Source organism: Lissotriton helveticus, chromosome 4_1, assembly GCF_964261635.1.
Source record: "Lissotriton helveticus chromosome 4_1, aLisHel1.1, whole genome shotgun sequence".
Taxonomy (NCBI): domain Eukaryota; kingdom Metazoa; phylum Chordata; class Amphibia; order Caudata; family Salamandridae; genus Lissotriton; species Lissotriton helveticus.
In genome coordinates, this window is record NC_136063.1 from 712,561,324 (window position 1) to 712,574,453 (window position 13,130).

At 44.2% G+C, this 13,130-nt stretch overlaps 1 protein-coding gene across 1 annotated transcript in view; it reads right to left on the reverse strand.

The window, feature by feature from the left end:
* The window catches only part of ASXL3 (ASXL transcriptional regulator 3), a 259,194-nt gene that overhangs the window by 61,740 nt on the left and 184,324 nt on the right, over window positions 1-13,130 (reverse strand). Inside the window, exon 7 of the mRNA XM_078687356.1 lies at window positions 9,134-9,251. Coding sequence (XP_078543482.1) covers window positions 9,134-9,251 — 118 coding nt within the window. The remainder of the gene's footprint in view (window positions 1-9,133; window positions 9,252-13,130) is intronic.

The window sequence follows — 13,130 nt, forward strand, 5'->3', positions numbered from 1 at the left end:
TTTTTTGTGTTACACTGAAAGAGTATGATAAAGCTCTCACCCAGGTATGTTGTGTACTGACTGATGCAGGTCTGACTTTGAATGAAGACAAGTGTGAGTTTCACAAGACAAAGCTAAAGTTCTTTGGCCATATCTTTTCAGATGGGGGTATGACACCTGACCCTGCCCAAATACAAGCCCTGTCATATGCTGATCACACTCAAGATGTTTCTATGGTAAGTTAATTTCTTGGTATGGTGAGTTACTGTTCAAGATACATACAAGACTTCCCTACCACAAATGCTCCTTTACGAGAGTTAATGAAGAAAAATGTTTCATTTAAGTGGTCACAAGAAAGTGAGAGAAATTTCAAGAAAATCAAACAAGCCATTGAAACTGCTGCTGAAATGGCCAATTGCAATCCAAAGCTTCATACAGAGCTTGTTGTTGATCCTAGCCCAGTTAGGTTAGGCGTTATATTAATAACAAAAAAGGTAGTGGTGTTCCCTATCAGGGAAATAACCGCACATCCAAAGTTATAACTGTATTGAAAGTATCAGTGATTTGTGTGACAAATGTATGTGTTGCTATATTGGCAACCGGGTGCTAAATCAGCTTCAAACACCTACTACCTGGAGGTGCATACTGCACATTAAAGCTATAACATGCATCTAACTAAATGCAGCAAACGAAGCTATTACAGCACATCCTTTCGACTTGAATTAATTGACAAAAAACAGTGCTGGTCAGAAGTCAAACTAATCCCATACTGTAGTTTAGTCTCTGCAAAATGAAGACGATGAAGAAGAACCCATAAGTTCAAAATAATCCAATCAGATCAATAGAGATTTCTTGTGTCTTTTATTAGAGTCCAAAAATTAAAATTCCCAGCACACGATTAGCCGACACGTTTCGTTTGTACTCAGACCTTTTCAAGGCAAAAATAGGGAATGTTGGCAAACTGTAATGGGTGGACGGTCTGTCACTGCAGCGCATCAAATGAAAGTGAAGCCAGGATCCAAATACGGAAATTGTGATGCATATAGTCAAGAAATACAAATATGTACCAATGCCACATCTTGCATTCGGCCAATTAATGGAATCCCACAAAAGCGGAGCTATACTGATCCCCGATCTGGTCCCTCAATACGTCCCAATCGCGTCAATGTTAGAAGCAAAATAAGTAAAATATTGGTGCAAACTGCAGCAGTGATAATCACAAAAGTAGATGATCCTGTCGGTCCAGGATAGGTAGTATCCCCTGGACACCACGGGGTACAACCCTGGTAAGTTTACCCCTCAAAGCACAAATGTCCCCTCCGCAAACACACGCATAGGAGGTCACAGAACATTTTCAGTAACTTCCTATACATATACATATATAACAAATTTTAGGAAGAAAATATCTTCTCACAGCAAAGGAAGCAGCAGTGCTCTGGATCCATGGCTGAAGGTGCATATAGTAAAGAACCGACTATAGTGCCCATTGGTGGCAATTATACGTGGCTCAATTTGTCACCTCCAGAGGGACATGGCATCAACACAGAGTTGCATGGCATTATACAACGGAGTAAAGAAAAATATTTTCCCTGTGGTCTCCCACAGGGAAAATATTTTTCTTTACTTTAACAGTATTTTGGTGCTCGATTTCCCTGCGGGTAATAACGAGCCCCTCTCTTTGGATTATAAATAATTATACAACGGAGCACATGCACACTGCTTTTGAGTTTTCTAGAACCAGTGTGCTGCCTGAGGAAATTCACAACTAAAGGAATCTTAAGTTCAGTCAAAGTCAAATAAACTTTATTCGAATTGAAGTAACAATTCATAAAAGTATACAAATACAAATCACAGTTTTAAAATGTCATATATTTCATTCTAATTTAAACATTACTACGGTTTGACTTCTTTTAAAAGAGTAAAAAAAGGCTAAAAACAGTACAGACAGTTAAGATAAAATATGATTATAAAAGAAACATTTCACTGACTCTTATTATCCCATGACAATAGACTTTCTCACTCTTAAAATAGTGTTCAGAAAAAGGCTCACTGTACTAATAGTGATGCACTCATCTAAGGACCTAAGTTTATTATAAGCTTCTCTTGAATTCCTTAGGCCCCAAGTTAGTAATAGAGGCTTTAAAATTTGTCGTCGTGGATGGCTATATAAAGTGCAGAACAAAGTGCAATGTATATTTGATTGAAATGATTTGTCATCACAAGGACACAGCTTTTTTCCCCTCGCCCATTCATTGCAGGTTGTGAATGATATGAGTCTATAAAGTTTCCAGGCGGAAGTAAGTCAGGAGCCTGCGGTGATATAGGGGGTGTTCTAATGCAAGATACAACTGTAGACCCCTCTGAGATGTTACTTCATCGTGGCTCATGACCGATTTTTTTGACCTTACGCCCTTCCACCTTTGTGTTTCCAGGTGTTCCAGCAATGTCTTTTTCAACGTAGATCGCGAGAGAGTTTCCAATGAGGCTGGGTCCGTAAAGTATTCAGGATGACCAATCTCGGCTACAAAGTTCTTAACATAGATAAGCCATTTGATGTTTTTCCATCCGTCACAGTTCAAGCAGTCCTTTATAATAAGTCTATTCAATTCTGTGGCAAAATTGGTCCAACCATTGTGCCAAAGTAAAACTGGGTCAAGTTTTATGGTATCCATGATAAAATTGAGAGCCACTTCGCCATGTAATACATATATCGTGGTGCTCCTTGGCATAGCAGTTATGAATCGGAGGAACCTGTTCTCAATTCGCTGGATCTCCTCCAATTGCTGCCAGCCCCAGATACCAGCCCCATAGGTCCCAATGGCCACACATTTCGATTTGAATATTCGGAGGAGCTCCATTACTGGCCTATTTCCCATTTTTTTCGCAAAATTCATGAGAGCCCCGACTGCTCTGTTAAAAGCCACAGCCCGTGCTTTCACGGCCGGCTTCCAGGTGCCTTGTCTATCGAAATGGATCCCCAGATAGCAGAAGATGTCGGCTAACTCCACCTTCCTATTATTCAGAACAATTGGGCATGGTTGTCTATGTTTTTTTGGGCCACACGACATAGTAAACGTCTTCGAGACGTTTACATATAACCCTCTATCGTTCATAAAATTGGTGAAGCTGTGTACGGCTTTCTGGAGTCCAACTTTAGTCTGTGAAAGAATGGCCGCATCGTCAGCATAGAGTAAAATAGGAATGGGCTTGCCCTGGATTACGGGGTAATCATAGTACTGGTGTGTTAGGCAAGAACCCACTCCATTAATATATAAGTTAAAAAGCAGGGGGGCCAGGATGCAGCCCTGCCTTACCCCTCTGCTAATCTTAAAAAGGTCTGTACATTCCCCCCTCTGACCATATCTAACTCGGGCACCTGCCTCCACATAGAGTTCTCTGATATATACAATTATTTTATTATCCAGCCCAATGTCCCTCAGCGTCTGCCAAAGACTGTCGTGCAAAACGCAGTCAAAAGCAGAGCTGAGGTCCACATAGGTCACATACAGATTTGTTTTCCTTGCATGGATATATTTAGAGATAATTGGTGAAAGATTTAGCCCTTGCTCAATTGTCCCCCGCCGTCCTCTGAACCCATACTGAAAAGGAGACAACACATTCTGACCCTCAACCCAGTCTTGGATGCGAGCAAGAATGACCCTGCCTGCCAGCTTCATAAAACCATCTAACAAGGAGATGGGACGGTAGCAGGCAGGATAATTCCTGTCCCCCTTCTTGTATATCGGGACTAAGATAGCCTCCTTCCAGGTTGGGATAAAACCTCTTTTTGTCATACAATTCAGAACTCTGGAGAGTAGAGGGGCCCACAAATCTGGGTACATTTTAAAAACATCAATCGGGACAGAGTCGGGGCCTGGTGCTTTCGAGGCTGAGCTCTCCCTTAGGGCCTTGTATACTTCCTCTAGTTCAAATTGGATGTCTAGAGGAAACGGTGAGTCCACTTCTTCTGGTGATATTTCACAAGCTGTTATAGGCAGAGCCTTATTGCTATACAGGGCCTGGAAGTGGGATACCCATTCCCTGGCCGTGATAGCGTTATCTAAACGAGGACCTTGACTTTCTTCATAAAAAGGAGCATTCACAGCCTTCCAAAAGGCAGCAGAGTCTTTTTGTATTGCTGCTGTGTGGAGGGCTTCCCAGGCTTCAGCTTTTAGGTCTTTCTTCCTTCTAATCAAGGCGGCACGGTACTTACGCCTAGCCCCTTGAACCTGAACTCTATCTAATGGGGTAGTATGCAAAGCATTTTTGAGTTCCCGCAGTGCCCTAGAGCAGTTTGGATCGAACCACCCTGGTATTTTCTTAACTGTGTTATGAAAGTCTCTGGTCAGAAGGTGCTTAATTACACAACAAATTTTGTTAAAAGAGTTCAAGACTTGTTCATCATTCTCTTCTAATGTCAAACACTTAGTAATTTCTTTTTGGAAGATATTTACTAAGTTTTGTTGGAAGCTCTCTGGTATTACCTTCTCCCATTTAATGCAGAATCCGTTACGCTGGCCAAAAATAGGATTAAAAACGTAGTTACGTTGAATATTAAGTGACTGCGTATCCAGATTTAGTTTAAAGGTAACTGAAATGGGATAGTGATCACTAATGCCACTTGTAATTGTCTCCCAGGCATTAACCAGTGAGGCATAACGAGAAGATAGTAAAGTAAAATCAATAATTGATCGTGCCCCCCTTGCGTTAAATGTAGGTGCAAATAGTTTTGGCTCAGAGCAAACCTCATTAATGAATGCCATGGAGTGATCCACCATTAAGTTATTAAGTAAATCTCCTAATGTTGTGTGGGCAAAATGGCTTATTGGTCCTATGGATTCATCTTCCCAGCCACACACTCCCTGTGAGCTCTTAGGGCACAATGGACAATTAAAGTCCCCGACCCACAAGAGGGCCATGTCGCCTGGGCAGCTATCCGTAACAGACTTAAGGGTACTTGACAATTTCTTAATTGTAATTTCCAGTTGTGATCTTGGGATGTTATTGTAGAAATTAATAATGGCTAGATTTTCCAAAGCTCCCCAGGATACCCTTAAGATCTGGAAAAAAGGAGAATCCAAGAAACTCCCTAAAACCGTGGGACCTGAACAGATAGACAAATACATAGCCAACCCTCCCTTGTGTCTACCCATTTTGGTGGGAATTGCTGGCGTAAAAAACGTTTTAAAGCCCAGCAAATGGGATTCTTCCTTAGCCCATGTTTCCTGGAGAGCTATAATTGAATGGGACATAGTTACTGACCGCCAGTCTGTATCGTTAATTTTTGGGGCCAGACCAGCTATGTTCCATGATATTATGCTACCAGGAACTTCCGTGGTTATTGGGGATGTTACTTCCCTGGATATCAAGGGAGTTGGTTCAGTTATATCACAGAGTGTAGTCCCAGCTGGGGCTATTACAATCGTGGACATCTCAAAAGGTGGTTTCATTATATCCATTGTTTCAAGGGGAATAATCCCAGACAGATTTTGTAACTGGGGGGTTACCAGCACTTTCACCCCAGTAGGTTGTATTTTGGGATAAGGGACTATGACAGGACAGGGGTCTAACTCAGATGTAATATGTACAGGAACAGGAATATTGCTTTGAGCACTAACATTATATTGTTTATCTTTGGTCCTGTGAGTTGATAATCTGTTTGAAAGTACCCCCGACCGTCATTCGCAGTCATCCAGACCTGAAAGTGCTGCGAATCTATTAGTATGCTCTAAAGGGATGAATGGTAATAAATGGTCCATTCCCCTGATTCCCTGTGAGTGATCTAATCCACTGTAGTTATTTCTCTGTCCCCTGTATGGGATGTTGTTCCACCCATAAGCATTTTTTTGGGTCATAGGATAGGGAATCTGCCAAGGAAGTTGATTGTTAGATGTTGTAGGGAGGTTATTCCATATACGGGAGGGGGGGGCTAAAGACATCAAGGAAGTTACCTGAGGTCTTGGGTAAAAATAAGTTAGATCATAAGGAGTAATGGTTGTAGCATTAGTTCTTATATTCCAGTTTAAGATGTGATTAACTGCGGCAGGATCTCTAAAATTTATGATAATGAGATCGCCCTCAATATCTTTCTCTCTACTCCCCAGCCAGGAGAGTCGGCGTACGTGAACGATGTCGCCGTTGATATTATATGGGAGCGGTCTGTACTGGCTAAGCCAATGCATGGCTTTATTTTTTAATTGGCTAAAGCCTTCTCTCCTGCCCGCTTGTAGAATAGGGACGCCTGTAAGTACAACCACAAAGGGGAACGCGTCCGGTGGTAATTCAACTTGACGGTCCCTAGTGAATCCTGATCTATCAGGGTTTACCCGCCCCCTATGCTCATACTTATTTCCTCCATGGACTGTAGTTGCCTTCTTCGGTAGTTCTTTAAGAATATGTGGAGCGGGTTAATGGTCTACTTTTTGCAACTTCGCACCACCATGTATGCCTGCCCCTGCTTTACTAACTGAATTTGTATCCCTCTGGGCTACAAGGCTAGGAGATGGAGCTACGGCTTCGGGGAGTAAGGGCTGGTTAGATGGAGCTTTGGAAATACCTGCTTTGGTGGTGATTGCGTGTTCTAAATCCCCTAGCCGCTGTTCTATCCTCTTCAGCCTCTCCAATATAGGAGAGGTAAATGACTTGAATAGATGTTCAATTTTTTCAAGGGAGACTGCGGATAGTTGTTTCTCATCTGTGCCATCCCTAGTAGATGTTAAACTAGTGCCAGATACAGTCAGTGTGGGGCTATCTGTGAGCGGTATAACCTCGTGTATGGCCTCCTGACCTGACTCGGTGGTAGTCTAGATTTTGTAGTGGGAGCAGTTGTAGTACGGGCCTTATTGCCCTTCCCAAAATCAGTGTGGCTGATCTTAGCTCTTTGAGGCACACCTCCTCTCCTCCTTCTCTTATTGGGTGGTGGGCCAAAGATTTTAACGGCTTCCCGTTTCCCTGGTGTCTTTTGCGTATTCCCCACCACTACACGGGGAGTATCAGGTATAATATCCAAGATAACATTAGTATTACTAATAGTTGAGGAACTGTTTTGTTCCACGTCATCAATAAGTGTCATTGGGGGTGGCGAGACTCGCAGTAGCATAGGGATTCCCTGCGTACTTAACTCGTCCTCATTAACTAATGTAGAGCCTGGACCTACTGGGTTAGAGTGTATTAGAACATCAACAGAACGTCTGTTTTTAATAGCTTCAACCGAGCGGCGTCGCTCAGCCCTACGTTCTGCCAATGAGCAGTCCCTTTCTGTATCAATATGGGGTTTCTTAAAGTAGTCATCCAAAGTGCCCTTGGCATTTCCTAGTGCTTCAGTTTTTTCTGCATTGGCCGGCATTATTGCTGATGATAGTCTTTTGTTAGTACACAACCCCTAGATAAGTTACTCTTCCAACGGTAATCGCTGCTGGTTAAATATTATTAAGGCATAACCAGAACGGAAGCCCCATAAATAATCACTATCCAGGTGAATCTTGGTGATGAGTGACGATAAGAAAAACAGGAGCTTTGAAGGGTGCACATAGGACACAAAACGGGATGCTCAGTATCAAAAGAGATGACACACTTACTGAATCACGTGGTGACAGTCCTACGATGTTTAGGGAGTGGGCCCAGCCCAGCCTCCTCCAGCCACCGAACGGCCACAAAACGGCCCGCCCTTTGCCCGGGCTTCTCCCGGGGACGCCCGCGCGCGTTCCGCGACGCGGAGGCTGGCCTCGTTTTTATAGCGCCTCCAGGCGCGGAAATCAGCTGCGGCGTCCCCTGCCGCTATGCACCCTGGTAGTTGGTGTCACCACCCTCTGCACGGCCGCGCCGAGATGGTGAAGACTGCGGCGGCGTGGGGAGAGAAAGACCAGGTGCAGGAAAGAAATCAATGGAGCCTCCGGGCAGCAGCAGCAGAGTTCAGTGTTCCGTGGGAGACAAAAGAAGAACCCGCTCCCCCGGGGCTGGCCTCGTTTTTATAGCGCCTCCAGGCGCGGAAATCAGCTGCGGCGTCCCCTGCCGCTATGCACCCTGGTATTTGGGGTCACCACCCTCTGCACGGCCGCGCCGAGATGGTGAAGACTGCGGCGGCGTGGGGAGAGAAAGACCAGGTGGAGGAAAGAAACCAATGGAGCCTCCGGGCAGCAGCAGCAGAGTTCAGTGTTCCGTGGGAGACAAAAGAAGAACCCGCTCCCCCGGGGCTGGCCTCGTTTTTATAGCGCCTCCAGGCGCGGAAATCAGCTGCGGCGTCCCCTGCCGCTATGCACCCTGGTAGTTGGTGTCACCACCCTCTGCACGGCCGCGCCGAGATGGTGAAGACTGCGGCGGCGTGGGGAGAGAAAGACCAGGTGCAGGAAAGAAATCAATGGAGCCTCCGGGCAGCAGCAGCAGAGTTCAGTGTTCCGTGGGAAGCAAAAGAAGATGATGAAGTTAAAATGTTGCCCCCCCCCTGGAAACATTTCTGCGGATGCCCATGGCTCTAGTGACGGCCTATCCCAGTTACAGTCTGCAGGGGGTAGACTTCAATGACTTAGATAAGTTAGAATTATCCATCAAAGAAACTAAAAATTGTGTGAAGTCTGCACATGTTTCTGGTATAAAAGTGGAAATGCAGTAAATCTATATGTGGTAGGCGCTTGATGCCACAGAATCACATAAATCCTCAGGCTATCAACATTACCTGTTGTTTTATTAACAATTTATTCATAAAAAGCAAACCTAAATATTGCAATTTCAATAAGTGCCCACTGTTATCTGCAATGTGAAGAAAACAGCCTTTTTAAGACAACCACTTTAAAATAAGCATGCAGTATACAAAATACATAACAGGTAACATTTTATATTGTCCTATATTGCCACCTCGGAGTTCTGGTGGCATTGAGAAACCACTCAGATTTTAGCCTTGCATTTTATGTCACCAGAACCCCTCGAGGGCAATATAGGACCATATTATGGTGACCCATTATCTCAATACATACATATACACAAACACAATCTATCCATCTATACATGTAGCTATAATTACACAGATTCAAACTAAGGTAGGATAAGAAATATAAGTGGACGCTAATCATAAATCACTTCCCGACATATTAAGTGCCACTGATCTCACTTATGTGCGGTCCTGCGGGAAAAGGTCAAAAAATTACTCTTTGCAACTTACCTGACGGAGAGTCCGACTGCTCGTCAGACACCTTGAGAGGCGTCAACACCACCCGGGGAACAGTCTTGTTTACCATCATTGAGACCCCATTTCTTCTTTTCTGCTGCTGCCTCAAAGCCTACGGGGAAAACAAATGAACAGCAATCAAAAACCCATGCCAGTCACCATTAAAAGACGCGACGTTTACCATTTAGAAAACGCTACTCCAAAATGGGCACTCCTTCACAACCAAGAACTCACATAAGACATGACAGGCACGTTTTTTCAAAATGACATTGCCAAATTGCACCCGTGGCTAAATAAAAAAAAATCCATACTGTATATATTATAGCATTTTCACGCTGGAAAAAAAACTACCTTGGTAGCACTATGTCAGAACACATGGTGCCGGAGATGCAAGGTCTGAAGCCACGGAGGGAGCGCGGGAATGAAAACATACATGTCTGCGCATTTCCTGCAGGTGCACCGTTGCCAGCATGATGCTCAGTCCATCATGCTACCAGCAGTGTGTCATCAGTATGTACAGCATGTGAGGAGGACTCCAGTATTGATGCACTCACTGAGCCGTGGGCAGAGCCGCACAGAGTCACTGAACACGGCAGGAATCATTTATTTCTGTGAAGGGGATCAGTCCTCTCTCGGCGCCATTAGCCTTCCGAGCACGAGCGCCGCGCTGTTCTAGCAAATCCAAACACAGCGATACAAGGATAAATCTCTCCGAACAGCAGGCCGTTGTGTTTTGTAAATTAATAAACTTACAGAACTGAGCGCACATGAGCCACGCAACATTTTTCAAAGGCGGACTGCTCAGCAGGTCATTTTCTACCCGAAGCAGAACCAGGTCTGTTTAAAACCTGCTAAAACAAAACGGGTTTAAGGCATTTACAGCGCCCAGCCTCTTCAACGGCCCAATCATACCCCTATAGGATTCAGCTGCACAAGAAACTACTTTAACTTTACACTTTTGGCATGAACTTGCTGATTTTTAAACTTATTATTTATCTAAAAAAATTCGAGCAGTACATTTCCCGTTCACTAAAACAGCCGCATGACCATAAAAGGTGACCTTATAGCGTGCACCATTTAAGAAGTCCATTTCCTATATAGTTAAGGTAATTTACTCTAGCAAACGTTTCATTTCGTAGGCGGTCTTGGGTCCCCCATGCTACCGGTCTCTGAAGTACATATTGCACGTTTTCATTATAAACCAGCTGTTTATGTCAAGAGTGACCGACTGCTTTCACAGACGTCCTCAACAGATGCTGATGTGAAAGATTTTCTCATCGGCCTGGAACACAATAGCGGAAGGCTGAAGCCCCCTGTCACGTAGGCCTCCCATCTGGTACCTAGAGTGCGGGCCAACCTCCCAAGCTGCCACTTCCCGCGGTCACATTGTTCCAGAGCCGGCTATTTACCCTGACCCTCTAAGAGGAGCATATTTTGGGGCAGTCTTTTTGTTGGCATCATTTCTATAGGGTTTCAGTCGTCCTCGATCTGGGTTGTCCTGACGAGATGCATTAAGATTTAGGTCAGCAAAATGTAAAATTTGAAAATAGTAGGCTGCCAACTTCACGTTCCGGTTACTTTGTAGTGCAGTTTTAAGGTTAAATACCTTTTCCTGATTCTACAAATTGTGTAGGCTCGTTTGCTTTCTTTAAGTTCTGACAATCATTTCCTTTTTTATAGCGCTACCCATAGTATACCCATACACACAGCCTCATTAATGAGGCTCCTTGAGCTGCCAAAATGTCACTGTTTGTGATGTTCTTTGGTGCAGGAGCCTGCTCCATATTTACGAGACAGCACTAAGCCACTTATTTTGGCTTAAGGCTGCCTCATAAATATGGTTCCCTTTAACACAGTTTACTGCGTTGAAGGAATGTTCCATGGGTGTTGCTGGGGTTGTTCACAGCAACATCCATGGCTTTTTGACACTGCCCCAGATTTATGAGAAATCGTAAATCTGAGGCAGCGCCAAAATCTTACGGAAGGCACAAGGAGGAGAAGGAAAATGCTACTTACTAGTATGCATCTGTTCTTGGCATCTAGAGTTGTAGAGTTACACACTGCGCATAGATCGCCACCTAGTGTTGGGCCCGGATGTCGGCAGTTGTTTTTGTCCTGAAAAGTCTTTGGAAGTCACGGGATAGGTGACTCATCCTTTGGACAATAGTGCGCATGGGCATCGGCTCCATCCTTAGATTGTTTTTCGCCAGTAGGGAAATGATGTAGTTTATAAGAAACAGGAAGGGTGCTCAAGTAAGCTGTATCTAATTAAGATAATACTGGAACAGATAAAGGTAGCCGGGGAGGCGGGTGGGCGTGTGTAACTCTGCAGCTCTACATGCCAAGAACAGATACATACTGGTAAGTAGCATTTTCCGTTCGAGGCATATGAGCTGCAGATTTCACACTGTGCATAGATTGTATAGCAGCACCCACTCTAAGCGGCGACCACCCGTATCTGTTGCAGTAGTTTGAAACAGTGTTTTGAGTACAGCCTGGCCCACTGTAGCTTGTTGTTTGGTTTGCACATCTACACAATAGTGTTTTGTAAATGTGTGCGGTGTAGACCATGTGGCTGCTTTGCATATGTCATCTAGGGGAATGTTCCTTACAAATGCCATTGAAGCCCCTATCTTTCTAGTAGAGTGGGCTTTAGGAGGAATAGATAATGTACGTTTAGCTTTGTGGTAGCAAATTTGTATACATTTGACAATCCACCTAGCTATCCCCGATTTTGATATGGGGTTACCTGTGTGTGCTGATGAGAAAGACACAAAAAGTTGTGTACTTTTACGAAAGGATTGTGTTCTTTCAATGTAGTAAAGCAATGCTCTTTTGACATCTAAAGTATGAAGAGCTCTTTCTGCGACTGTCTGTGGCTGCGAAAAGAATACTGGCAGCTCTACAGATTGATTGAGATGGAAGGGTGAAATGACTTTTGGAAGGAATTTAGGATTGGTACGGAGAACAAACTTATTATGATGCATTTGCAGAAAAGATTCTTGAATGGTTAATGCTTGTAGCTCACTAACTCTTCTTAGATAAGTATTAGCTACTAGGAAAGCAACTTTCCAGGTTAAGAATTGCAACTCACATTTATGTAAAGGTTCAAATGGAGGTCCCATTAACCGTGTGAGAACAATGTTTAAATTCCACACAGGTGAAGGTGGTGCTCTGGGAGGAATTCTTCTTTTGAGGCCCTCCATAAAAGCCTTTATGGCAGGTACTCTAAAGAGTGATATATGTTGTATATTTTGTAGGTATGCTGCAATTGCAGCAAGATGCAGTCTAATAGATGTGTACGCTAGATTTCATCTTTGGAGGTGTAATAAGTATCCTATGATGTGTTGAATAGACACATTTAGAGGATTGATGTCGTTGTTATGGCAGTATATTACAAAACGCTTCTACTTGGCTGCATAACATGCCCTAGTGGTGGGACGTCTAGCTTCTTTAATGACGTTCATACAGTCAGGAGGAAGGTTAAGATAAGCGAACTCTAGGACTTCAGGAGCCAGATCGCTAGGTTGAGCTGAGCTGAGTCCGGGTGTCTGATCTCTCCATGGTTCTGGGTTAGGAAGAGTGGAGACAGGCATAGCTTTTGGTGTGGTACCACAGAAAGTTGGAGCAGTGTGGTGTACCACGGTTGTCTGGCCCAAGTTGGAGCAACTAGAATGAGAGTGAGGGAATGTTGCTGAAGTTTGCGCACCACTAGTGGAAGCAGTGGGAGAGGTGGAAAAAGCGTACGCAAATTTGCCGGACCAGTTCATCCATATCACATTGCCTTTGGACAGCGGGTGTGGATACCTGGCGGCGAAGCTTGGGCATTTGGCGTTTTCGTGGGTGGCGAAGAGGTCTATATGAGGTTGTCCCCACATTTGAAAGAACAGGTGAAGAACTTGTGGACGAAGTTCCCACTCGTGGATCTGTTGTGTCTGTCGGCTCAACAGATCGGCCATGGTGTTTAGTACCCCTGGAACATGTTGGGCTA